Source organism: Anguilla anguilla, chromosome 6 (genome assembly GCF_013347855.1).
Source record: "Anguilla anguilla isolate fAngAng1 chromosome 6, fAngAng1.pri, whole genome shotgun sequence".
NCBI lineage: Eukaryota > Metazoa > Chordata > Actinopteri > Anguilliformes > Anguillidae > Anguilla > Anguilla anguilla.
The window spans coordinates 58549877-58577197 of record NC_049206.1 but is presented as its reverse complement, the minus strand read 5'-3'; the positions used below and the strand labels follow the sequence as shown (position 1 = coordinate 58577197).

Here is a 27321-nt window from a genome sequence, read left to right as displayed (position 1 = left end):
ATGCCTGGTTGCCGCAGAGCGAAGCTTCGGCGCACTTTTCTCTTTTTTTACCCCGACAAAAACTCAAAGTTTTGACCTCGGATTGGCTGTTGGATGTCACGTAGTTTACCCACTCCAATCAGGGCTAAACGGTGTGAGTGTTCGTTAAATAAAGACGCCTCATGCGCTTCGTTATTTCATGACGTCAAAGGACTTAGATTTTCCCATGAATGTGCTATTATTTGAAAACGGCTACCATTATGACAAGCATTTGCCGTTGGTTCATAGGACTTCCCCCTAGCATTACTAGACATTCCTCCACTACTATGGACATTGGGAAACAGTCCACAAGGAGGATGATGATGATGGTTACTACTGTTTCCACTACTACTTACCACTATTATCAATGGGTTTCATTATTGTTGTCATAGTTACTGTTTTGATAATGATTGTAATGACAATAAAAAAACATTGAAATTAGGTACATTTAAAATTTACATGTCCAATTAAAATCATGTAGCCTATATATTGTATATTTAAAATCTTGAATATATTGTGTGTTCCACATCCGTAGAATAATATTTTGTCTCTGCATTCTGTTCTTGACGTCAAAACGTCTCTATTAGATACAAGTATTACCTTCAGAACTGCTTTTAAAAAAACGATTAATAACCTGTTTTAGGCTCCACATTTCATTGGTTTTTGTTTGTTAAATACTCTGGCTGCATCTCCAGCAATACAAACTGGCTAGCCTGTCCGTCTGATTAATTTTTTTTTGCAGTGGACAAGATAAGAACAGCTGGCCCCGTGTTGTTTACGCTCGATGGCTTTATGGCCCATTGCACATTGATTTGCAAAAATATTCTTTCCTTCCCCTGTTTGGCTCTGGTCAAGCGGGGTCACAACCCCGTTCCCCGTGTGCTCGGAATAAATATAGACTTCCAGCAAATGAGCAGCGAACGCACGGACCTCTGTGCTGTCCCTTTGTTCCCACCCATTGCTTCCTGCTGTCCCTATATTTACATTCACCTTTTTTAGATCGCTTCGATGACAGTTGTTTCCATTTTCACGTACGGTCGGATATTTACCAAAGGCAAAGCGTCGCTCTCAAGAGGGCACAAAGGCAGTGCCCCGACTGGGAATCGAACTGGCAACCTCCGAGTTTCGAGCCCAGTTCCCTGCCCATTGCTCCAAAACTAACCATGCACAGCCAGTCTACTGATACCCTCTGTGTCTCTACTGAGAACATTATTCATATTCTTTGTGTGGGCAGTTGGTTTAAAATGAATGAATGAAAAAAGTACTTAGATGCTTTTGTTGACAAAATACCTGAAAAAAGACAAGTGGGCAGGTTTTATTTTATTTTTTGTTGTTACTTTTTTGTTAAAACCAATGAAGATTTTACTGTGCATGCTTGAAGGGAATTGATATAAGAGTCTGCCATTACAACAGGAAATTTTAAGATGAAAAAAAAAACTTCACACGTGCATGTGTGTGTGTGTGTGTGTGTGTGTGTGTGTGTGTTATGACCGGGAAAGCTGAATTGTTCCCGGTATAAATGATCATAATCACTTGCATGTCGTGTGGGGCAGGTTGTGGTCTGGTTGAGCTGAAAGGAAGGAAGATAAAGCAAGTGACACACAAGTTGTTTCCATTAAGTTTCTGCTGGAATCAGTTAATAATAATAATATTTATTTATATAGCACTCACCAAAACAAAAGTACAAAGGTTTGCCTCCCCTACTACATTTCTGCGAAAGAAAATATAATTATTTCGTTGTGCTTTGAGAGGAGACAACCAATATAGCAAATTTGCCCTCAGGAGGTGAAAGAAATCTGTTAGCTGCAGTAACAGAAAGTGCAAACGAGTCTCTGGGTCATGCTTAATCGGAATTTAATTTAATTACCAGCCTTTTCAGTGTTTCCAGTCAGAATACATTTTTTTATGCGCACAAGCAAGCATTAATCTTCTCGGGCAAGACGTAATGGGCTGCCAAGTTTATGCATTTGGCACCAATCGGGCCTCCAGATCTGTAACGGAACATTATCATTATTATTATTGTTTATCAAATTAGCACTTTCCAGTCAGCATCTTGCTGGTTGTTCGGTGCTGGGGTCTCCAAATAACCTTCCCTCGTCCTCTCCAGCCACTTTGTGATGAAAAACATGTTGTTCAGGTGTGCACCATATGGATCTGACAGGGACGTCAAGGTGTTGATTTTGGAAATCGAATTTTTTTCTTTACTCAGAGAGTCATTAATGCTTGGAACGGTTTTGCTGGAACATGTGGTTGAAGCAGAATTCAGAGACTGATGGTATTCAAGGTCAGGCTTGATACTGCACTGGATATGCTGTAGTTTTACTTGGCTATTTATTTGTTTGACTATTTATTGACCTTTACTTATTATTTATTGTGTTTGTTTTATTGTTGTTTTATTTATTCTATTGATTTTACTGTTATGAGTTTTATTGCTTTTTATTGGGTTTTATTGTTTCTCTTTATGGATTGAGTGTTTTTATCGATTGTTTGATGTTTTTTATTTATGGTTTGATTTATTTTTTATTGTTGATGGTTTTTTATATTGCCACTTCTCTAAACTTCTTTTTTTTTTATCAAGAAAAACAAAAACAAGACTAGCCTGGATCCCAGACCTCTTAAGCACCTGGAAAAGTGGAGCTACAGTTTTGGTGGATTGGTGTCCAAAATTTCGAAGAGGAATCATGCAGATGGGGCTTCACCAGGAAAGAGAATCATGGCCTCTCTCTCTCCTTCTCTCTTGGTCTCTCCCTCTCTCTACCTCTCTTCTTCTCCCTCTCTTCCTCCCTCTCTCCTTCTCTCTAACGCCCTAACTGAATGCTCCATCCACACCTGCTGCGTTTGGCTCTGGTTTGGCTGTGTTTTTTCCCCCCGTCAGCCAAAGTCAGATGCCGTTTCGCCGAATATTTCCTGTCGGGTCAGGTGCGGTGTGTGCACGGAAAAGCTGGCTTACTGGAACACAAGCCCACGCTGCAGAGAAAGAAGTGCTTGGGTTTCTCGGGGTTGCCAACTATCCATTGCCGGAATACAATATATCCCTGTGACGCACTAATGACGTGCTACTAAACCACATTCAACACCGTCAATGAGAGTCAAAGTGTGCATATTACTATTTAACTTGTTGACGGGGGAGGGGGTGGGGGTGCTGTATATATCCATCCACTTCCTAAACTGCTTATTCCTGGTCAGGGTCCGGGGGAGGGGTGAGCATGCAGTGGGTGAGAGGCAGGAACACACCCTGGACAGGTCACCAATCCATCGCAGGGCACACACACCATTCATTCACACATTCATACCTACACGAAATTTAGTCTCCGGTTCACCTACTGCATGTCTCCCTCTCTCTACCACTATCCTTCTCCCTCTTTCTTGCTCTCTCCCTCCCTTGCTCTCTCCCTCCTCTTCCTTTCTCCTTACTCCCTCTCTCTTGTCTTCTTCCTCTCCCTCTCTCTCTCTTCCTTTCTCCTCTTCCTCTCTCACCCTCTCCCTCTCTCCCTCCACCCCCCCCCCCCCCAAGCTCAAATTCTAATTAAAATGTGTTTGTACTGTGGGAGGAAACTGAAGTACGGTGCGGAACCTCCACACAGAAAGGCTCTGCGTCGGGGTTCGAACTCGCAACCTTCTTGCCGTGCCGTGACATTTCCCGAGAGTTCTCCTTCAGAAAACAACAGACATCACAAAGGCTGCTCCTGCACATGGTGCAGTTTAAATCCATTAAGTACAGTTGCAAAGACTGTGTCAAATGTCCACAAGATGCACACGAGGAGGACACTGTGTCTCTTTGTTGTTTTATTTTTTTGGTAAAATGCTCAGAGGGAATTGATTACACTGGGCAGTTGGCCGCTTTGTTCCCGTAGACGGTGTTGACGTGAAGACCTATCTTGGCTCTGCTCAGATTGCCCGGTACATGACAGGATCAGTTGTGATGCACATTTTCCACATTTTTTCCCTCCCCAAAAAACAGGAAGTTCCTGATTAGGTGTAATTAGATGGCCTCATAGCGCGCTGTCTGCCAGCCCACTCCCAGTATCTTCCCTGTCGAGGGGGCGGGTGGGAAGGGGGGGGGGGCAGCATGAGGGGGGGGCTGTTATGAATCGGCTACGATGACAGCGTACCAAACGGCCCTGCCCTTTTCCACGAAGGCCTCAGAAATCTTTCTTCTGGTCCAGGTCTGGAGTAAACAGACGCCATCGAAGCTGCCTTCAGGAAGTGAACTATGAACTTTGACCCAAGAGAGAGGAAGAGGTGATGCAAGTGCACGCAGGCCCGCTTTAGTAGCTTTTGGAGACATTTTTTTTTTAATTCTTCAAAAAATTATCCATCCATCCATCCATTATCTATACCTGCTCATCCTGGGCAGGGCTATGGGGGATGCCGAAGCCCATCCCAGCATGCATTGAGTGAGAGGCAGGAATACACCCTGGACAGGCTGCCAATCCATCGCAGGGCACACACACCATTCACTCACACACGCATACCTGCGGGCAATTTACAGTTAGCCTAACCTGCACATCTTTGGACTGTGGGAGGAAACTGGAGTACCCGAAGGAAACCCACATGGACTCGGGGAGAACACGCAAACTCCACACAGAAAGGCTCAGACCGGGATTCAAACCCAGGACCTTCTTGCTGTGTGTGAGGCGACAGTGCTACCCACTGCACCACCACAAAAATATATAATTAATAATGCATAGGCTAATCTTACTTTCAGCTGGATCAATTTCCTGTGGCACATGCTGCCTAAGACTGCTGTTCTCAAAGAAAATAATTTCTGATATTTTGTTGATAATTCCAATATTGTTTCATATGCGACTATCGAAAATATCCTTCATCACACAAATATCCTGCGTTTCCAAAACATGCACTAAAACGGAACTAATATTTACAAAACACAGACAGTGAACTGCTCCTTTAAAGACAGTTATAATGTAAAATTTCTACCCATGCGACTCCGAATTCCAGTTTTGCTATTTCTGGTCAAAACAAGACGAATATCCTATCAAGACAGAGAGAATTTCCATGTTTTTTTGTTTTTTTTTGCAGGACATGCTTCATTTTTCAACGCAGCCTCAGCGTCTGGTGACTGGGGAACAGGGCGCGGGTAGAGGGGCAGCGGAAACGCTCACGAGCCGAGAGTGCGTAAACTCTTTTGTTATAACTCGTGGAAACCGCCTGATCCCTGCTTTTTTTCGCTCCGTTTTCTTTCTTTTTTTTTAAAGGTGCGCCCCGCAACCGAGCACAACATTTCCTGTCCAGTAGCCGGACGGAGAGGAAACTCCATGTGCTTCCTGGATTCGGCGGTGGCACAGCTGGCGGGGGGTTGCCAGGGAGAAGCGGACTATCAAAAGCTTCGGGTGGGCTGCTGACCCAGCACAAAGAGGAAGGGGACTCATCCTGCAGTGCGGCGATCTCCCTATTCGCCCCGGCCAGCACAGAATCCCAGGCATGCGCCAGGCTGCGCGCGGAGGAATGTCCTCGCGGGCGCGAGATGAAAAAAAAAACTGCAAGGTGCCAAGGAGCGAAATCCCGGAATTTTTGTTTAACATAAGACAGTTTTATGGCACTGTAGGGGGAAAGGCAAAGGCAAACGACAAATGAGTCGTTGGCACAAAATGTGGCCATTCTTATTGTTTTTTTTTGTTTTGTTTGTTTTGTTTTGGTTTTTTTTTTTGGAAAAAGGGGAGACTAGGTTAATTAGCTGGAAACAAGACCGCTACTAAATTTGGTTCAAAAATAAACAATGAAACAAATCTAAAATAATTATTAAGAGGCCTTTTGCAGTTTACACATTGCAGCATACTGTTCTGTTTGACGTTTTTATTCAGCATCAGCAGTCAGACAACAGTTGAACAGCAGTCGTGCATACAAGTACAAAGAACATCATTTTCCCCCCCTGACTGTGAGTTTTACTCCTACCCCTCGCCTCCTTCTGTGTTGCTGTCGCCTGCACAGCTCGCGCATTGTTTTTCTAGCACCGCTGCTGCTGCTATGGTAAATGTGGTGCAACGGCAGACCCTCCCTCTTACCCCGCAGCCTCGTCTCTACTTAATAGGCGCGCGAAACCCCAGCTACCTTCAGAAATCTCTTTCACCACAACTGCTGCGCTAACAGTGAAGAAGACCGTTTTTTTTTTTTTTGTCGCGCGCGTTTATGGATCGCAGCTGACGGAAACTCGGGAGAGAGAGAGAGAGAGAGAGAGAGAGAGAAGGCCATTAGGAGGGCAAGTGCATTCTTTGTGACGCGAGAGTGACGTCAATGCGCGAACTGTCAGCCAAGAAACGAGGAGGAAAGCCCCGGTGTGGCCGTGGGGCATAGCCGTGCCTGGCGCATTGCTACATCAGCTGTGAAATATACTTTGGCCACGGAGGAGAGGCCAAGGGGGGGGGGGGGGGGGGGGGGGGGGGGGGGGGTGGGGGAAACTCAAAATCTGCTCCTGCTTTGCAGCAATGAACTGCGGAACAATGAGAATGGGTTTCTGAGACACTGCGGGACAGGACTGTGAGAATATAGCTTCTGTGAGCTCCCAGATTCTCTTAGACACCCTTTGGATGTTCTTTTGATACACAGGCGCAGTTTAAATGGCTGTTTAAAAGAAAAAAAAAAAGGAAAACCTTGGGCCTCTCCTTACAGCGTGACAGAGCTGTTTTGCAACGCAGATATTTGTATGAAAATTATATGTAGAGCTGCAAGCTGTAGAGTGTTCATTTCTTCATAAGCAGTTTTTTTTTTTTAGACATGCAAGTCGTTCAGAATTCGGGGGGGGGGGGGGGGGGGGGGGGGGGGGGGGGGGTGGACTGTGAGAACTGTAACTCTGCATAGACTGTAACCCTGTAGGCATACAGGGGGCATTTCTTTTTTTAAAGAACAGCTGTGAAATGATCATTTCTGGTTAATTCTATGGGGAAAATACTTAAGACTGCTAATCAGTATATCAGTATATCCCAATCGCAGCATGAAACCCCCCATCTTTATTATGTGAAATCATTTCTAAATTATTTTTTGAAAATAATTTTTATTTAATACATTTTTAATTAAATAATGTCACGTCGCTTTATGCCAATTGAATGGCACAATGAAATGCTAACTACTAACAGGTGTGGGAAAACTGACTGCTGTACTCTGAAAGCTGTACTATGAATGCTATTCTCTGCCTGCTGTATTCTGAATGCTATAGAATGCTGTACTCTGACAGCTACCATCTAAATGCTAAATGATACTCTGGGTTATACTCTGATGCCTCGGACAGACTGGCCTGTATTAAGTTTGGCAACAGTGAAGAGTCTACAAGCCGCTATTGAATGTTAGACTAAACTCAGAGAGAGTAAACCTCATAAGTTTTATTCCCCTTAAACTCATGTAAACTATTGTTATGAGTTTATGTAGGACAGAATATTTACTGAGACCTTGGTCATAGCCCTTCTTCCTGAGTCGTGGGGAGTTCAGAACAGGTCACCGACTTCAGACATCAAAACCACTTTCTTCTCATTACTAAAATCAAGAGGACGCTGCCGGTGCAGACGATGTGGGCGTTGGTATAAATGTTAGTCATTAAATGTTATTTTACTATTCATTCCAGGCATAATCGATATAAATTAGTTACTAATGAGTGACCTTTGCAGATTATGGGGTTTTTTCCTGGAAACAGGAGAAGAGCAATGAATGATTCAATGTGTTTTTGTTAATCCCATTTTGGAAAAATGCGTCACACACCAGTCAAATTGAGCTTCTCATGTACCCTTGACACAGAGGTGCGGAGGTTGGCGAGCGATGTGTAATTTTATGGTTGTTATGAAATTAGCACCGGAATTTTAGCAAATGTCAACGTCAGGGCGATGGTGGGATGGTGTAGCAGGAATTAGCATCCCACTAATCGCCATCAGCGATTCTGTTGTCATCACATACCAGAAGACTGATTACAGTGACGGTGATGTCACAGTTGTCTTGTGACATCGCCATCGCTGTCGCTGTGATGTCACAGTAAGCCTTGCTCTGATTTACCATCCGTGGCGCTGGACACAATACTTCAGTCCATGTTAGGAAATGTGCCTTGTTGTCAGTTCTGATTTTGGGGGCAGACGTTATGATCACACTCCTCAGAGAGGGGTTTGTTGCGATAATTATACTTTTATTTGTTGATCTATTTGTTAACATTATTACAAGTTGAAAAAAAAAAAAAAACAGGAAACAGATGTGCTGTTTGTGCCTCTAAGGCTTGTTGCCAAGGCAGTGTGCCAACCCCAGTCCCCAGGTTATCCCTCATAATCTTCATAATAATATTCCATTTCAGTGTCGAGTATTTTCAGCGTGTTCCGAACCCAAGATGGGCGTTCCAGGCCACTCTCAGGCCACAGGTGAGAGAGACTGGTTAACAGTGACCCCCCCCCCCCCCCCCCCCCCCCCCCCTGCCCCGTACGGTCCCGTCTTGGCGCAGGCACTGGCACCGCGCTCCGGAAAGGAGGCAGCAGCGGTTGATTATCCTTCCGCTTTTGGGACGGTCCCACCGTGGACGCACACAATAAAAGTCAGCGCACTGTGGCATTGCCCCCGGGCTCCTGCTTTGTCCGAAGTGCCCTGGCGATGTGGCACGCGCCGTCTCACCACCACATGACCTCCGCGCACGTGCATCGTGCATGCTCACGGTTCAGGGTTACAATTAATTTTTTTAGCCTGAAATTTTATCTTTTTTAAAAAAAAAAATTTTATGTATCCATTCTCTTTCTCTCTTTTTTTTGTTGACAGAAATGATATTGTTTTTTTTTTCTTTTTTTTTTTTAAATGCCTCCTGAAATCTGGAAGGCACGAAATTATAGACGAAGACGTGAGCTAGAAGGTTCTAAAAACGTGCTGCACGAGTGCACGCTCATCACTGAAAAAGAGAAAAAAATAATAAAACCGTGGTTTTAATTTATTTCATAGTTGCGACTGAACGTGAGGCAATCATCGTTACACTTGACCAGACGTTTCAAATGGTACCCACATACCCATACAGACTCTGAGCACCTATCGCCTGCCTGTGCATCATATGCAGGCAGGTAAAGTGTAACAGGACACCGTAACAGTGTCTGCCAAATAAATGTAATGTAATGTAATGTGCATGAATAAGGCTCTCTTCTCCAGCCATTACACACACACACACACATACACACACACACGTGCGCGTTCAGGTCTGGCATACCCCAGATGAACACCAGTGTGACTGCCATCTCATCTTATGTACCAGCTGGCTACACATTAAAGGAAAGGCTCCCGCAGGGCTAACCGCCATGGGTATTATGTGAGAGAGTTTTGGCATTTGCATAAAGATTCCGAGCTGCTTTCGGTCTTGCCTGTGAACGTATGGCGGGGGAAGCACCCGGCCTACAGGCGAAACTCGATGAGAAGAGCAAAAAAAAAAACAAGTAATGGAAGCCGTGTCTGTCCAAGACGACTGAGCATGCTGAACAGCGAAGGGTTAAAGGTCAGGCGGGGGGTTAGGGAACGCTACGCTTCAGGGGTCAGAGGTCAGCATTCCCGTAGGAGTCAGGACGTTCTGTACTTGAGCCGAAAATGGTTAGTTCGGCACAGAACACCCATAGTCCTCTGTTCTTGTTCAGCCTTGCGCATTTCACGGCCCAGCAGTGAATTACTATGACACCGTACTGCACAACCCAATCAAAAAGGACTCATGGATAAACAACCAAAATTTGGGTTGCTGCATAGTTACCGTGTGATGAAGGTGCAATCACTTTGAGAAATAACCACTGCTCAACCCATTAAGGTATGAGATCACAAACATGTGATTACGATGTACCTTAACTGAACATTCTAATGCTAATGATGTAACAATCACTGCTGGTACACATCTGAAAGCAATGGAGTTCTAGAACACTGACTTGGAATTTTGATCCCCCCCCCCCCCCCCCCCAAAAAACTACTCTTCAAAGGGTTAAACTAAATTGTAATATCACACAGGCACCCCCCCCCCCCCCCCCCCCCCCCCCCTCCCCCCCCCCCAGTCATCCTGCATTGGGGCTGTTTGAATCTGGGTGCCATTAAGGAGCAACTGTATGACTGCCTGGCTTGTTCTCTTGAGTCGGGTTTCAATAAAGATCTTCCAAGCCAGAAAATAACTAGGAGTCTTTGTACGTTACTCAGGATGCTCCACCGGGTTTTGGGGATAAAGCAGGAAACTCACCTTCGTTACCCCCCCCCCCCCCCCCCCCCCCCCCAGATCTTCTGCCTGCTTTTCTCTGACATCACGACACAACACATGCCATCTGTTTTTTTTTTAAATGAATAAATTCAAAAATGTGTGCTTCAATGTAATCATCTGCAGTGGGAGGTGAGGAAAATTTAAAAAACTGATCAATTAAAAATTAAAATGAATACAATTCGGATTGCGTGTGCAGTGAAACTGGGTGGTACTGTGGGCTGACAGTGTGGTATAATGGTTAGGGAACTGAACTCAGAGGTTGCAGGTTTAATTCCCTGGCATGCGGGCCACTGCTGTGCTACACAGCATTAGTGTCAATTCAACTCTTAACATACGTACAATTTAAGTTGCTTGGGATAAGGGCATCAGCTGGGTGTGTGAAATGTGCGCATGTGTGCCTGTGTATGAGGCAAGATGTGCAGTTTTGCACTGTACTCTATCTGACTTCTGTAAATTTTCGAGCTTTAGAACTCCTTTATCTCTCTCTCTGCACGCTCAGGAAGTCACCCACACACACACACACACACAGAGGCGCAGACGGAGAGCAGGCACGCGCCCGCCCCTTTACTACTCATCTGATCGCGATTTACGTCACTGGGGCAGCGCTGCGGTTGCGGTTAGCTGTTTCGAGGACTTGCATGTCGGATACCTCGCGTTTTGGCTTTTGCACGCGCATATCGGCAAGTGCTAAGTTATCAACGGTCGATCTGAATCATTTGGGTCTGTTGTCTGCTTTTTTAATTTTTTAAAAATTTATCTGCAGGCGCATCGCCCGGCTCGTTCCCACGGAAAGTCGCAGCTGTCTCCGGCCAGTTTGAGCATTGCCCATGCACGTGTGTATTGCCTACATATAGAAATTTAGTTCCAAACTGACTACAAGCATGCGCGTGCACGCGCACGCACGCACACAGAAAGATGTGAAATGAGCACTCACGTTCCCGTTTGATCATATTCTAGTGTAAGACCTGTAGACTTTTAATAACACAAGCGGCAAGACCTAATTCAGAGATTCATTATATTCCTTTGATCCTCCTCACAGAGATTCAAAAGAACGTTTTTCACTCCCTTGGAAATATATTAGGGAAATGGGGAGCCGACAACGGCCCATTGTTCATGGAACAATGCTCGTAACAGTCCAAAGCTACGAAGGAGAGAAACTGGGGAGAAAAATATTGATTTAAAAAAATAACGACCTTGTACTTTTCATGTTGCAGTATTACAGTGTGCGTGTTTCTCCCACATCACACCACACATATTGCCTGGACCTTTAAATCACGGCTATGGTTACTGCATATGGGGTGTCAGGGGGGGGCTATTAGTTATTAGAAACACTGCCATATATTCATCTATAAGGCCGTTCTTAGAAAGTCACCCATATATATATATAAGTTCAAAGTTTTTACCCACACAAAATACACATAATTTAAGATCTAATATTGGACTGCATTTCAAGGTACCTAATGTGCGGACAGAAGCCGGCAAGAGGAGTCTGTTTTATTGTGGCCCCTGGTCTTGGAATGAGCAGCAGGTTAAGCTCAAGCTTGGCACACTCATTTCCTTGGCTGCCTATAAAGAAAATCTCAGAAATCTTAATTGTTAATTGCACCTGTTTTAATACTTAATCCGTCATGTCATGCTGGTTACATGTATGTATCTCTGTCACTCTGTTTGTGTATGTATCTTTGCATGACCCCTAATAGTTGTGTCTGCTTTGTACTGTATTGTATTTTATTTTAATGTGCTGTTTCCTTGTAATATCTTTTAACTGAGCTGCCTTCTTGGCCAGGTCTCCCTTGTAAAAGAGATTCTGTCTCAGTTGGACTCTCCTGGTAAAATAAAGGTTAAATAAAATAAAATAAATAATGTTATTATATATATAAAGCAACCTCTTGGGTGCAAGAAAGCAAGATTGATTGTTGTTCTTTTTTTTTGTACTTCACAGAAAGACTTGACCCAATGGAATTCCATGGAAGCCTGTTCTTGCCTTTCCACAGTTTCCCCACAGGAATCCAAAAGCTTCGGCAATTACCCAGGAATGCTAAAATCCGGATTTCACGGTTGACGTCAGCACCCCCTGCTGCACACACACGTGTCAGACCCGTGCCGCGACGAGTCTGATTCCGCGCCGGGGCTGGGCGATAAATGAGACCCTTCCATTTTCAGTTCAAATGTAAATCGTGTGCTAGACATGAAAAGCAAAAAAGAATGCTTCTCCAGCTTACAACAGTGAGTTTTTATCCAATAAGAAAATTAAAGGACGGCTTTTTATTTGCTGACAAGTTTCAGCATTAAAACGTATGGCTCAAAGCTGTGGCACTGTGTGCATATGCCTATTTAACTTGTGGTCCCGTGAGATGTAGAATCTGTTACGGGACGGGTAACACTGACGAGAAGCGAGCTATATCTGTCAATGACGACAAAATGGTGACCTGTGGCACACCCGGTATATCACTGGGAGGAGCTGCCGCGTTCACTTACGGAAACTTCACCCAACCTCGTGTGTCACTGCTGTGGACTTAAGATGCACAACATGACCATGACAGAGCTCGAGCACGAACCACTGTTGCAAGGCAACGCGGCCCAGTTCACGAGCGCCACTGCCTGAGAGTTCTATGCAACTTTTTTTTCCTTTTGAATGCCTTCCAGACAGCCCATTAAAATGACTGTGATTGACTCTGTTTTCTGAATTGTACTATCAATGGCCTACTGACTTACTTCTGGTAGCCTAATGAAAAGCTTTCAGTTAGATATTTATCGGTAAGTAAAAGAACACGCAGTTCCAATCCGTCCAAATTCTGTTTTCCAGCTATTTTAGTTCCAGAGTTTTAGGGCGCTGTGTCTTCTCCAAGGAAAATGATTTCAAGGCATTATCCTGTCACCGTGCCCACGTGGGCTCTCAAGTTAAAAAAAAAAAAAAGAATAAAAAAAAAAGAGAAAAATGACAGAAAAGAAAACTACGATGTCTAATGACAGGATTGCATGCAAGCACTAGGGTGGTGTGATAAAGCCACGGAGCGCGCGCGGCCCCCCGTAGGAAGGAAGGAGTCACCCGGCGAGGGCGCGCGCTGACTGGAGACCCCGGTTTAACGGCCGAGCGAGGGGAGCGGCAGGCAACCTTCCAGCACAGTGGAAAGGGCGGGGGAGAGATCTGTCTTCGCTGACGGGAGCGCTAAACCACGCCAGCGCTTTGTATTTAAAGCGTTGCCGGTCTACCCTGAAATAGACATGCGCACAAACCTATTCCTGGAAGCCAGCCGCTTGAGCACGCCTGATCACCACGGCGCGTGACAAATTACCGCACACGGCTGCGCATTTTAAAACTAATAAGTGATAAAAAAAAAATGAATTCCTGCCCTACGCCCTTGAAATAAAGCTGTTTAAATCGCACAGTCTCCCCTCTGTGTGTCTGCCAACATAAAATAATTATTAACTTGATATTACGGTGACGCAGACACACGTGTGTTCAGGTCCGTGCAGGTATACCACTGTGTATGTGTCTTGACTTGTCTCGCACCGATTTAGTAGCTGAAAAGCAGTCAGGTTGCAGGGCGGACGGATGTCGATGTGTACACACACAAACGGTATCTTTCTTTCAATCTCCCTGAAGAACTACCTAGCTCGGAAGGGGGGGGCATACCCATTTTTTGCTACTGTTTTCATTATGACTGCATGCTTGTTTCCGCTGGGGAGAAATGTCTGTCTGTAGCATTAGGTAAGTTTCAGATGTTTTAAACCAAAACTGTACAGTAGCCTTGCAATATTCTTGCCGACTGGCGGTGTTGCCTGAGGCGTACAGTATTTTACAATGCTACTACGTTGCCTCGTCTTGTTTTTGGTGTCTGTAAACGTTGGTGTGAGGGAACGGATAAATGAAGGCGGTTTGTTGCCGAAAGTCCAATGGCGAAACCGAAAAAGAAAACATTTCCTTTGAGTATTAAACGAAACTAAATGTTTAATCTTCGTAGGAATAATTATCATTTTGTGAAGACATTCGTTCTGTGAAACCAGACGTAAATGTCGTTTTTATAGTTTACTGGGCATGCTTTCTTCAAAAGCTGCTGCATTATCGCACAGTATTATTTTATTGTCAGAGGAAGCGACATTTAGACGGCTTTCTCATCGGTGCAGGTTTCATTTCAACCCTGGGGAGACCACAGGAGAAAGGGAGACATGATACACACCCCACTCCGTCCCCCTAAACTTGAAAATCATTTGTCATTGTCTCGGCCATGTCTACCACCAAACCTGCGCGTATGGGTTTTCTCAATCGCGGGTCAAGGCTTTCGATGCAAACACTGCGCAGTAGAGACCGCTGAATTGATTTAAGCACTGTGATCTGAGGATGGGACGTGTGATTTAGTTCACAGGACAGCAATCTCTTGCTGAGGAGTTGCCCGAACGCTCGGCAGTTTAAACCCCATGCTAAGGTCTGCTGGCCCAACCGCGACTCAGTGTGGAGGGCAGGGGAATCGCACAACAGCACCCTGAAAAAAACAGATTGAAGCAATTAGATATGGATGTGCACCTGAATGAGAGTTACCTCTATAGCAGTGTTCGAATTACGGGCGGAATTGGACCCCCCCCCCCCCCAGAAGAGGTCAAAACAACATGTTGGGGCTTGTCGAAACATTTATATATCCTTCTTACCTGTAATTGTAAATATTATAATATATTTCCCATCAGTGATGTTACTATGTTGGTCCCTAGTGACGCCACTGATGGGAAATATATTGTAATATTTACGATTACAGGTAAGAAGGATATATAAATGTTTTGACACCCCAACCTGTTGTTTTTACCTCTTTTGGGGGGGGGGGGGGTCCAAGTCTTAATTAGGGGGGTCAGACTCAGACCCCCCCCCCAATTCTGCCCATAATTCGAACACTGCTCTATAGTAAAACGAAAATATAGCCAAAAACAGATAAGCAAAGAAACAGAAAAAAAAGACGCCCCCCCCAACCCCAACACAGGCCACTAGTGTGCCTTATTAATAAGAAGCTCTTTCTAAACTGGTATTCCTTTTCAGTGATTATTCAGTTGGTCTAATTTCTACAGATGCAAAAGTAGTTTTGAAGAGCTGTCAGATAAAACTATATGATGTATCCTTTAAAACCTTAGAGTTTTATTTTGTTCATCATTTTATTTTTTTAGCCGGTAACATACGTAATGGATGCAAATTGATAGGAAAGTTTATGCCTTGAATGGAATGTGGTATAGCTGCTTATTTTTTCTGGTAACACTGTTGTTTACCAGCAGTTTGCCAGGGGGAGTTTAAATGTAATATTTTGCAAAAAAAAATTATATTTTGCTGAGCGTGATATATGTGACTCACAGTGATAATACTGTCCATGGTTATGCTGAACTATTGAATGGTTTCTGCTGTTAGATTTAATTTGACTTTGGTTCCATCTACAGGTTGGAGTCAGTCACGACAGTCAGTCGTTTCTTATTTACTGGCCCGTTAATGCTTCTTCTCAGTGGACATTGCACTCGTGTAATGAGGAGCTCATTTGTTAGGTTCTAGCCTCGCTCGTCAGGCCCAGGGCCTTGCAGTCCTATGAGGTTGGCTAGGCTGACAATATGATTGGTAAATGGTAAATGGACTGCATTTATATAGCGCTTTTATCCAAAGCGCTTTACAATTGATGCCTCTCTTGCTCAAGGACACTTCGACACGCCCAGGGCGGGGTTTGAACCGGCAACCCTCCGACTGCCAGACAATCGGTCTTACCTCCTGAGCTATGTCGCCCCGTGATTGCTAAAAGGAGTGTCCTCTCACTAAAGAAACCATCAGAAACCTGGGATATGCTTTCGCTAATAAACCAAGGTGAAGTTACTTCTTATGACCTGCAGTCTTGTGTAGATAGGGCTCCTATGTAATTCAAGCCAACTCAACCCTCGGCCTTGCTGTCCAAGACTTGCGTGAACCAATCGGATTGCGGTCTCTTCCTTTCCAACCGCGTGGTGTCTGATTGGGTGAAGTGATGGAGACGTCTGAATCAAATTTGACAGCCATGTTTTTGAAAACAAGATTCAGATTCACTCATATTTAATGTCCCTTTCAAACGGATTTCTGCCACCCCTTAACTCGACCCAGAAGCTAAGGGGTGGCAGTTGCTATCCCCTGGAACCCAAAATGGCACCCCTGGTCCCAGGACTGAAGATAAAAGTTAGCATCTGAGCTAACTATACTCTCTGCAGTAGGCCTAGTTTGAGCCAAGCAGGCGGTTGTACAGGGTGATGCTCTCCGGTCTGTAGTGCTCCCCTGTCCCCAGTTAGACATTTGAATGAATGAATGAATGAATGAATGAATTCAATGAATCGTTGCATTTGTACAGCATTTTTCTGTATGCTCAAACTGCTTTTCAGTAATTAGGGGCGACATAGCTCAGGAGGTAAGACCGATTGTCTGGCAGTCGGAGGGTTGCCGGTTCAAACCCTGCCCTGGGCGTGTCGAAGTGTCCCTGAGCAAGACACCTAACCCCTAACTGCTCTGGCGAATGTGAGGCATCAATTGTAAAGCGCTTTGGATAAAAGCGCTATATAAATGCAGTCCATTTACCAATTAGTGGGAACTCACCTTTTACAGTTCACATTTAGCTCATGGCGAAGCTGCCATTCTCTGACTTACAATCCGTTCGTACGTCTGGATATGCATTCTGGCCTTACACCCAGCCGGCCAGCGGGGGATGGGCTCCCCCTCTGTGGCCGAGCAGGTTTATTCCCATGGGGGAGTTTTTTTTTTTCTCACCACCATCTGAGGGGTTTTCTCCCCACTGGGGAGTTAAAAAAAAAAGAAAAAAAAAAAGATTTAACCTAATTTGCTTGATTATTTCATGTGCTTGATCATTTGTTTTTTTTTTTGCCCTTCTGTTACATTTTAGAGTGCCTGTAGAAATAAAATAGATTTGATTTGAAATATATGCCGAAGCAGTCTGGGTTAAAAGTCCCTTTGCTTAAGGGCACAACAGCAGCATGTCCTCCCGGGCGGTTTAGCCCGCAAGCTCGGAGCTGCTAGCCCGCTTACATAAACATTTGCACGTCGCCTCCAAGCCGCAAACCCAGAATACCCCCCAATGACTCAGAAGGCTGTGCGTTAGGACTTTACTTTCCCTCCCCCACAGCGTGCTCTGTAATGAATGTGCTAGCATTCGTGCTGAAAACCCTGCATTCACACCGCCCCCCCCCCCCCCACCCCCTTGGTTGTCAGACATTAAAATGATGGCTGATCATATAACTGTCACAGAGTTCATGTGAGTACCCAGTCAGGATCAAAAAACGTAGTGTAATCCGAACAAAATTTGCACCATCAGAGTTGATTTAGCGCCAAACATTTAGCGGTGTATTGGAACAAATGAGAAGTCTGCGGTAGCACCGCGGGGACGAGGTAGAGGAGAGCAGCTACGCCAAGACCTAAGTATTTGCATGAAGGCGATTTGTATTCCTGTCCAGCAGGTGGCGCCAAAACCACATGACAAATGCCGCAGTGGTTCTTGAGTATGATTCAATATATCTTTGAAATGACTCATTTTCACAGTGTTTTTTTTTGCTTAGTTCCCCCTTTGGTCGCACAAACATTTATATCTAACTTAAAATGAAATACCCATATGACTGACTTGAGAGCTTCAAATGTGTAGCTTTTATTTTTCATGTTTTTTTTTTTTTCCATTTTCACTGTGGGAACAATTTAAAAAAAATGTTGTAATGAACAGTACCACAAGGTTGTAATGAGCGAATTTACTTTTTAAATGACCTTTTAAGGAGTTAAACTATTTAAACCAGTTAAACCATTCATGTGTTATTTTGATACAGTTTTAAGCATATTTTATGCATAAGGATAAAAAGCATAACAAGTAATTCGCTCTCTATTTTCACTGAAAGTTGCCACTCTCCTGCAAAATGGCAATGTGAGGTGAAATGTCAAAGTAGATTTGTTGTTTTTTGTTTAAAAAATGTTTTTCAGTTTTACTGAATCTTTTGCTGAGTGTGTGCGTTTCTAGGCAATTAATAAATAATAATATATTATATTACATTATATTATATTATAAATATATTACCTTGTTGATTAAAAAAAACCCCTGGGTGGAGAGGCAGAAAAATATTTATGTATGTATATGTTTGTCTCAATTTTTAATCACTGCATATTTTCTTTTTGTCCAGTTATAGTCTCCTGTGCTTAAATTTGAACTGGAGGGCATTTTTAAAACTATATTTAATGGAAAATAAAGAATTCTATTCTGTTATTCTATTATTATGTAATAATATGATTATAGGATTTTAATATAATCTATAATACTTTGGTATAAGCTTATTTTTCTAGTTTTTTCTATATATTCTCATGTTTTTAGTCATAAAGTCAGTTTTTATTATTGGAGATAGCTGTCATAGACACTGTACTAATGGGCTGCTTGACCAAAGACCAGAAAAAGTAAAGAACTGAGAAAAATAAATGTTGAATTTTAAATTTTAACCTTTAGACCCAGTAAAACTCAAGCAAACATCTCATTTTATTTTTGTACATACTGTAAATATTTTATTATTTACTTACCTGTATTCTGCATTTTCGGCTGATACCCTGTTTATTTATACTCTTTTAGCGATTCGGTTTTTGTATTATGAAATATATTTTACTGCCGTGTAAAAAGTTTGAGCACTACATATTTATATGCATTATGAAGTGTTTTACTGCAGTTTAAAAAGTTTAAGCATTACATGTGTATCTGTGTAATGAAATATATTTTACTGCCGTGTAAAAAGTTTAAGCATTACTTGTTTTTATGTGTTATTAAATATATTTGACACAGAACGGAGTGCTCATGACACATCAGAGTGAAAAGTTCAGAAGAGGAGTGTGAAAAAAAAATCCCTGTTCACGTTTGTGTTTATAACTGAACCCAAAGAGAATGGGTGGGAAAGAGTACATCTGCATATACATTACCTAAAGTAAAACCCTACTCATTACAAACCATGAAAATCTCACGGTGAAATGCACACAGTGTAAATTAACAGCGTCTAAATTAGTCTGCTGGGGCTATACTGAAATGTACTCTCCCCGAGTGAAATGTGCTAAATGCGAGTCTGGAAATTTTTTATTGTGGTTCTTGCTTGTTTTCCTCGGTCCTCAATGTGACGGAGGAGTTTATCTTTGCTAAATCTTTGTTTGTGGGGAAGTGCTGTTAACATTACATGTACGTTATGTATTATTTGCCAGGTGCTTTCATCCGAAGTGACGCACAATAAGTACGTGCCGAAGACCATCAGAAGAAATACAAATGCAGGTCAGGTAAAGTACAGTTCTCACGAAGTAGCGGCTATCCTTGAACATCCCATCTAGTTCACGCAGTAAAGCTTTAGCTGAGTCAAACATGAAATGAAATGAAAGTTCTTCCTGTTTTACAGAACATCACATCCCGGTGAGCTGTTGTGAGATGACTAGGGGGGGGGAATGACGGAGTGTAGCTCAGTGGGTAAGGAACTGGGCTTGTCACCGAAAGGTCGCAGGTTCGATTCCCGGGTAAGGACACTGCCGTTGTACCCTTGAGCAAGGTACTTAACCGAAATTGCTTCAGTATATATCCAGCTGTATAAATGGATACAATGTAAAAATGCTATGTGAAAGTTGTGTAAGTCGCTCTAGATAAGAGCGTCTGCTAAATGCCTGTAATGTAATGGAATGTAATGTAATGGAATATAATATGCGCTTTCGAGAGGGGTCGGACTCAGACTAGACCAGCGTCTGACGGGACGTTGTGTCGGGTCTCCATGACAGTAGAGCCGCCTGTCTCGTCAGTTTCCTCCCCCTCTCTGAATATAAAGTGCCGCTCTGTGAAACTGGAAGCTGGCCAAACCCTGTGTGGACTCTGTGCTGGTCCCAGTGGAAGACAGAAAGACCTTTCCGTTAGAAACGTATGGCCTCAACTGTACATGTGTGTGGTTGTTGAATCCAGAGTAAGACTGAATACTGTTTTGAAAACAAAAAGACTAAATTAGCTGATTAGTCTAGATATATTTTTCTTCCTGTCCCATTCATATTTTCCACTGGTCTTAAATGAATCATAAATATACCTATTTGTTGTGTTCTTCAGTCACTCTAATCAGTACATCTTCGTTTATCATCTCTGAGAAACCACATCCTCTTGTGCCTGCAAACACTTCTGCATGGAGCGGATATTCTTGGTCTACCCTGACAGGAAAGGGTTAAAACACCAAATGTCTGATTGATTTCATCTCCTTCAAACCCCTTCTCATTGCGGTTGGGTTCTTCGACGAGGAATTCTTTGCGATAGAATATTTCCATTTTTAGATGTTATTTGCCAGTGTGATCACATTTTGTTTTTTGTTAAATGCTAAACCTTTGCTCTCCATATAAGACTAGAGGCCCTTGATTATGGCTGACCTGTAGAGATGTGCACATATTTTCTTGTTTTAGAAAAAAAATGGGGCTGTACCTTTGAAATGGAAAAAAAAACAGATACTTGACTAGTCCGAGTTTTGCATGTTAATATCGTTGGTTATGTTATATATATATATATGATCATTTGCAATGGAAGATAACCAAGGACACTAAGATGCCAAACTCGGGTTAGTCAAATATCTGTTTTTTTCCATTTCAAAGGTACAATCCTGTCTTTTTTTTATATATATACATATATATATAATATATGTATATCAAATATAGTGTTTAAAGATGGGACTCACATATGGCTCTCACAGCCTGTAGAGGCCCTTATCTGAATGAACTTAAATGAAATGGATTGAAACGAAATGAAATGGATTGGAATGGAATTAATTGAAATGGAATGGAATGTAAAATGGAATGGAATGCAATTGAATGGCATGGAATGAAATGGATTGGAATCGAATGGAATGAAATGAAATGAAACGGCTTTCTCTTTTGACAGTCACAGACGTGTCTGAGGCAGTGCAGAATGCTTCTCGGGGGGTCACTACTGGGCTTCTGTGACAGTTTGGCATCCTGGACCCTGAAACCTTCCGGCTAGAGATGCCCTTGATATCCCATGATGCAGCGCTGTGGCATAAGGGGAAGGAGCTGGTCAGAATATGGAAGAAAAGGGCAGGTAAACTTTCAAACTTTTTTTACTTTCCTCTGTGGGGGGTAAAAACTAAATGCTATATACTGGAATAAGGCGGAGTTCTGCTCTTCCAAACCTTGTGTTTGGCACATTAGTGTGATCTTTGAGCAGGTTCAGCAATAACCAAAATAAAAAATTAAAGACACAGCAGCCCTCCAGTACTGGAGTTAAACTTGCAGACGCTGTGGCTCCTCCAGGACTGGAGTTAAACCTGCAGGCACTGTGGCACTGCAGGACTGGAGTTAAACCCGCAGGCCCTGTGGCGCTGCAGGACTGGAGTTAAACCCGCAGGCCCTGTGGCGCTGCAGGACTGGAGTTAAACCCGCAGGCCCTGTGGCGCTCCAGGACTGGCGTCTGACAGCTCTGGGCCCGTGGGAGTGTGTGAGCTGAATCACTTTCTCTTTCCCCGCTTTGCAGTCGCCGGCTGGCCCTCTCCCTTTTTACGAGAAAGCTGAGCGCGGCCCTCGCGCCGCTGAGATCAAGCGCCTCTGACGTCAGCGCTCTCTGCGTGGGCGGCTCAGCTCCGCTCACTGAGCCTGCTGGGTATTTCCTGTGGACACCGAGGCAGGGTCAGGTGTGCTGGGTATTTCCTGTGGACACCGAGGCAGGGTCAGGTGTGCTGGGTATTTTCTGTGGACACCGAGCGAGGGTCACATGACTTATGTGCTGTGGACTCAAAGCGCTGTGGTGGTGGCGTGTGTGTGTGTGTGCATGCATGCATACATACATGTGTGTGAGTGTTTTTTTTAAATGGGTGAACAAATTAGGGAGCAATGTCCCAGCCACCCTTTGGAAATAGAAGATAGATGTAAAAATAAGATATATATTCCTAATGCAAGAGTTGGGGCTTAAAAGACTTAATTATTTGTTTTAGGATTTATCATTTGCCTGTTTGACTCATTCTGCTCAATGCATTTGAGCACTTGGCTAAACGCAATTTGAATAGTCAGCCCGGTCAGCTGACTGTTGCAAGCAAGAAGCTTAGCCCTCATTTTCGTACCGTCCCTGAGTCCCTCTGCGTGTTAAGTGTGCCTCTCTGTGTCCTATATGTTTGTTCTGAATTTCTCAGCTTGTTCCGGAGAAGTGTAAAAGTGACTGTAGGGTGCTCTGGGCCCCTGAACGCTGCAGGTCTGTGGTGCGGCGCATGGCATGCGTGGGTGGGTTGCGGCTGCAGTTGCGCTGCGCAGCTTCCTGCAGGGCGGCGAGCAGCGGGTGATTTCCAACGCTGGGATTTAAAACGCACCGCTGCGAGAGAGAGAGAGAGAGAGAGAGAGAGAGAGAGAGAGCGGCCATTCCCACATGACTCACACACACACACATACACATACGCGCACACGCACACACATACGCGCACACACACACACACATGCATACATGCACACACACTGCACGCGTACACACACACACAGACACACACACAAACGCACACACACACGCATACATGCACAAACACACTGCGCAAGCACACGAGTACGCACACACACACATACATGCACACACATGCGCATACACACACACACACGCACACATACATGCACATCTACACACACACACACACACATACAGAGTTTGTGGTAACTTTCTTGATTACCCACTTCCACTGTATTGTGTTACCCACGCCACAGTTTTCTTTGTACCAAAGGATTATTATTTTATACAAATATAAATAAGCACAAAAGGCCAAATAAATTCATGCCCATGAATGAGAGAAGCCATTCTGAGAGAAATGCAGACGGCAAAGAACCGGCAGCTACTGTGATGTTCAGACTTTTCATTTGTAATTTTGGAACTTGACAGGAGAGGCTTTGAGTCATTCTCCATGTCAGTATTGGTCTGAGTTGTTTGAAGTGCAGAGGGGTTTGTTGTTGATTTAGACAAGCTGATGATTTTTGCCTGAGTTAGATCTGTAGAATGTGGAAGATTGAAGAGCCAGCCAGTCAGATCTGTAGAATTTCCGTACAGTGCTTTCACATCTGGTCCGCGAACAGTCATCGTCCGAACGCCATATGCATTCGACGACTCCTCCCGTCTCTGAAATGACCAATGGCTGAACCGTGTGGTACAGTGAAAGCCCCTTCCGACCACATATTTACATATTTATCTGTTCAGCAGAGCAGCCTAAGAAGGAACAAGCTTTCATGAGGCCAATGGCGTCAGTATGCTTACTGATAGCAGGGTGCTGTTAGTGCCATACTGTGGGGTGGGCGGGGGGGGGGGGGGTACATGGACCCCCCAAGGCTAGCCAGGGACCCCCCTAAGGTGCCTTCAGTGACCCCGTTGAAAACGCAGGCCACAGTGCAAATTGAGTTGCAGGCTTATATGGTTATGCGGGAGTAGTTAGTCTGGTGCGGTTGTGGTCCCGCCGGGCTTGTGTGTTTATCTCAGTGGGTCCCAGAGTGTACGTTCCAACCTGGAATTGAATAGAATCAACTCTGGAATTACACGCTGTGTCCTGTAGAGGGTGCTAGTGTCACATGTTTTGGGAGGCTGTTTGCCGTTCAAATAAACTTCAGTTAGAATGTTAGTGAATAATTTGCGCTATTAACTCTAATAACAATGCTGTTCTGGAACCGTTCTGGTCATGTTTCATTGTCTATCACAGTATAATGGACAATATATCATTGAAATCACATTCAATCAATGGAAACAACTTTTAATATTGGATGGGTTTTGTTTAATCTATACTTGCATCAGCATGTAGGAAAATAACGTAGGGGATTTTTTTGTCTTATACAATTTGTTTTGCCGTTGTTGAAGGTCTGACACTGAATAAAAGTTTCATAATGAAAGAACTATACGTACTGGGCTATAGAAAGTGGGAGGCGAAAAAACAGGTTCTGAAGATGTTATGTTATGAAACGGTGACAATGAGGCAAGATTAGTTCAGATAAACTTCGAAGGAGGATGAGATGGAGAGCGAGAAAGAGAGAGAGAAAAAGAGAGAGAGAGAGAGAGAGATAATTCACCTGTTTACCAGGGAATACCCGCGCCTGAGCGGCGTTTTGCATACTCGGCACTTTGCATTGTAAACGAGCCCTTCTCAGATTTAGATAGGAGTGGACGGGCGCCTGGCTGCTGCTGGACTCTGGCCAGTCCGCACCCGAGCCGGGCCCCCGTGTCGCGCACGTTTATTACGCGTTAACGATCGCAGAGCCGTCGCCCGGGTGCGGGTATGCCGTCCCACCAGGTCACGGCTCGACGGGGCGGCACGCTCAAAAGCGCGGGTCACACCGCTACGTGGGCACAGCCATTTACATAGATAGTTTTCGTTCTGCCGCTTGCGATGTGCACACACTTCAGGGGGAAAATGTCCCGCTCATTACTGGCGCTTGGTGACGTGTCGTGTAACGTGCTGCAGAGTGCGACGACTCTTTGTAAATCTTTAGTGTTTGCAGCGCTCTCTCTCTCCGTATCGCGTGCGGAATATCGCCGAAACCTGCTTTTCTAGAACGGATCGGCTCCGCGGAGAGGAGCGGCGAGCGCCCTGCGGCCGAGCGGCGAGCCGCCACGCGCACCCCATGAGCCCCGCGGGGCGCGAACGACCGTGAGGTCAGAGGTCGTCTGTAGTTCCGGGCCGCTTGTGATGAAAATATTGGGGGGTCATTTCATTTGAGCTTGAGTCTCCGGAATCTGTTCTGGAGATAATGCAAGTCTGATCACAATGGACCCAGCAGTGATCCACTATGATCCAGCACTGATTCCTGTCGATTCCAGCAGTGATCATGTGTGACCCAGCACTGATCACAATGTATCTCTGCGGTGATCCAATCTTATACGTTTCTCTCAGGGTAGCAGGAACTGTATGGGCCCAGCAGAGACTCTTTTTCCGTGACAGGAAATGGAAATACTCTTGATGCATCTCTGCCATCACTTGATCATTTCCCCTGTGGGGGGGGCGGGGGGGGGGGGCGGAGGAGGGGGACACCGTACTGTTAAACACCAGGGAGCTCATCTGTACTGTAAGTCAAAGTGCCACAACGACAAAAAAAGTGGCAGAATCAGCATCTGTTTTCTTGAGAAACGGCACTGAAACTCACCTCCCCCCCCAACCACTCCCCCCCCAAAAAAACCCCATGAAATATGATGATTCTGCGCTAGTTGTGTCTGTCAATCAGACCATCCAGAGGGTGGGCACCGCCCTGCCACAGTTCTGATGTGTTTCAGGAAGTGTGTCTTTATTCAGATATCGGTGTGAATTGCAGCGCAGCGCGGGCCTGGTTCTGCTTTGTGTGTGCCACGCGCCGCGAATCGAAAAACCATTCCGTTAGAGGTGATTGGACGGAGTGCGACGGCGATCGGCACGTTGTCTGTCCTAGGACCAGAGGTCCTGCGGTTCCACGTTAAGGACAGCCCTGTCGGGGTCTTGTGATTTTGGAAATTGGCCTAAATGCATTTTTTAAAATGCGCACAAACGACGTTCTTATCGCTGGTTATTCTCCTGTTGATTCTCCTGTTTTCCGCCCTCTTCCTTGGTGAAAAAGATGTAAATCTGGTCCTCTTTTAGGAGGGTGGCCTGTACAGTGTACATCACGCGACGCATGACAGGTAGATGACTGAAGTTATGCTTGTCCACACGATGATCTCACCTTTATCTGATCGCATACAGTCAGTGTGTCGCTGTAAATATTTATACATCAAACATAGGGCTTCATGGAGAGCTATGAAGTGTGTGTGTGTGTGTGTGTGTGTGCACGTGTGTATGTGTGTGCATGTGTGTGTGTGTCTTACACACTTGCTCCAAATAAATGCCCTCTTGCAAATGACTTTTGAAGATTTTTCTTAATAGGAGAGGAAGAACTGCATTCTGGGTAGAATAAAGTTACCTGTTTAGCAGTTCTGTCTAAGAAGTGCTGTCTCGCCCAGGAGTGACTTGAAAACACTGCATTGTGATTGGACAATATGTCTTGTTTGTCATGTTGCATGTCAACAACACACCATTTTATAATGGTCTGAAAGAAACCTGTTTTTTTGGTAACCTGGTTGACAGGTTCAATGTGGCATCCTCCTCTCATGAGTTTATTTAGTGTATATCAGCAGTACAGAAGGACCTGTGAGTATGTTCCAGTGCTTCTAAGCTTTTAAACCATGACTGCTGCAAAAATCTCTATGGCATGACTGCAGCATTAACAAGAATAAAAATAAATTTAAAAAAACCTTGTTTATGTTGTTCTTTTTTTTTTTGGATAATTGCTTAAAACCAGTGCCTTTGGCGTATAAACAAAGACCATTGAAGCAGAACAGAAAGGAATCTTCCTTACTTACACACAACAGTTACATGTTTACTCTTAAAACACACATAAACACACATGCACAATTGCTGTCGATATCAAGACGTTATTATAGCTGAAAGTAAAAGTACATGCTGCAGCAGTATGATCTGATGCACTCCTAGCATTAGTTTAATCCCAATCCTAGCAAAAACTCAAGTTGCATGAACAAATATCGGCAAACATTGATTTGCTTTGAGATTGAAATTCGTTGTGCTTCCATATTGGTAAAGAAACATATTTAGTAAAGACACGTTTTAACATTTTGCTGTCAACTTAGGTTTGCCGACAGATTTTCAGAAGTTCTGTTTTTGTTAATTACTGTATGGAGGGCACACGCTTTGTGCATGAATAACTTGGCTTTTTGGGTTTTATTTAGATGAACAGTACAGTACGCGCCGATCATTCTACAGTGGCCAGAGAAATATCCCGGCAACCGCTCGTGTGACATCGGGTAGCAGTGGCCGGTGACTTAGTCGGAGGAATGTTTATTTACCGTTATTCATCAACGTAGCGGAGAATCAGAGCTATGGGAGACAGGCCTACGTGTCGGGCTCAGGCTTATGACATCACCCAGCACACCAAAATGGCCCAACGAAATATACCGTGCATCCCTTCCCCTCGACGACCGCGATTGCCCTGGAAGTAAAATAAATTTCCACGAGGAAACCCCCCTGTTCTCGTCCTGCCTTTCACAGCCGCACAGAACACCCTTAGGATGTGAATCCGATAGCTTTAGCGCCGAACAGCTCAC

At 44.3% G+C, this 27321-nt stretch overlaps 1 protein-coding gene across 8 annotated transcripts in view; it reads left to right on the top strand.

Annotated features, from left to right (window-relative positions):
- Positions 1-13705: 13705 nt before the first annotated feature.
- The window catches only part of LOC118230348 (RAD51-associated protein 1-like), a 50131-nt gene continuing 36515 nt past the window's right edge, over positions 13706-27321 (top strand). Inside the window, exons 1-4 of one of the 8 annotated variants that reach the window (XR_004765832.1) lie at positions 13706-13919; positions 19419-19490; positions 19607-19620; positions 21109-21285. Coding sequence is in view for 6 of the 8 variants with exons in the window: in XM_035423271.1 (XP_035279162.1) it covers positions 21226-21285 (60 nt within the window). In the remaining 2 variants the exon portion in view is untranslated. Of the gene's footprint in view, positions 13920-19418; positions 19491-19606; positions 19754-21108; positions 21286-27321 lie in introns of those variants that run through there. The other 7 variants (XM_035423271.1, XM_035423268.1, XM_035423270.1 and 4 more) reach the window with 7 other exon arrangements.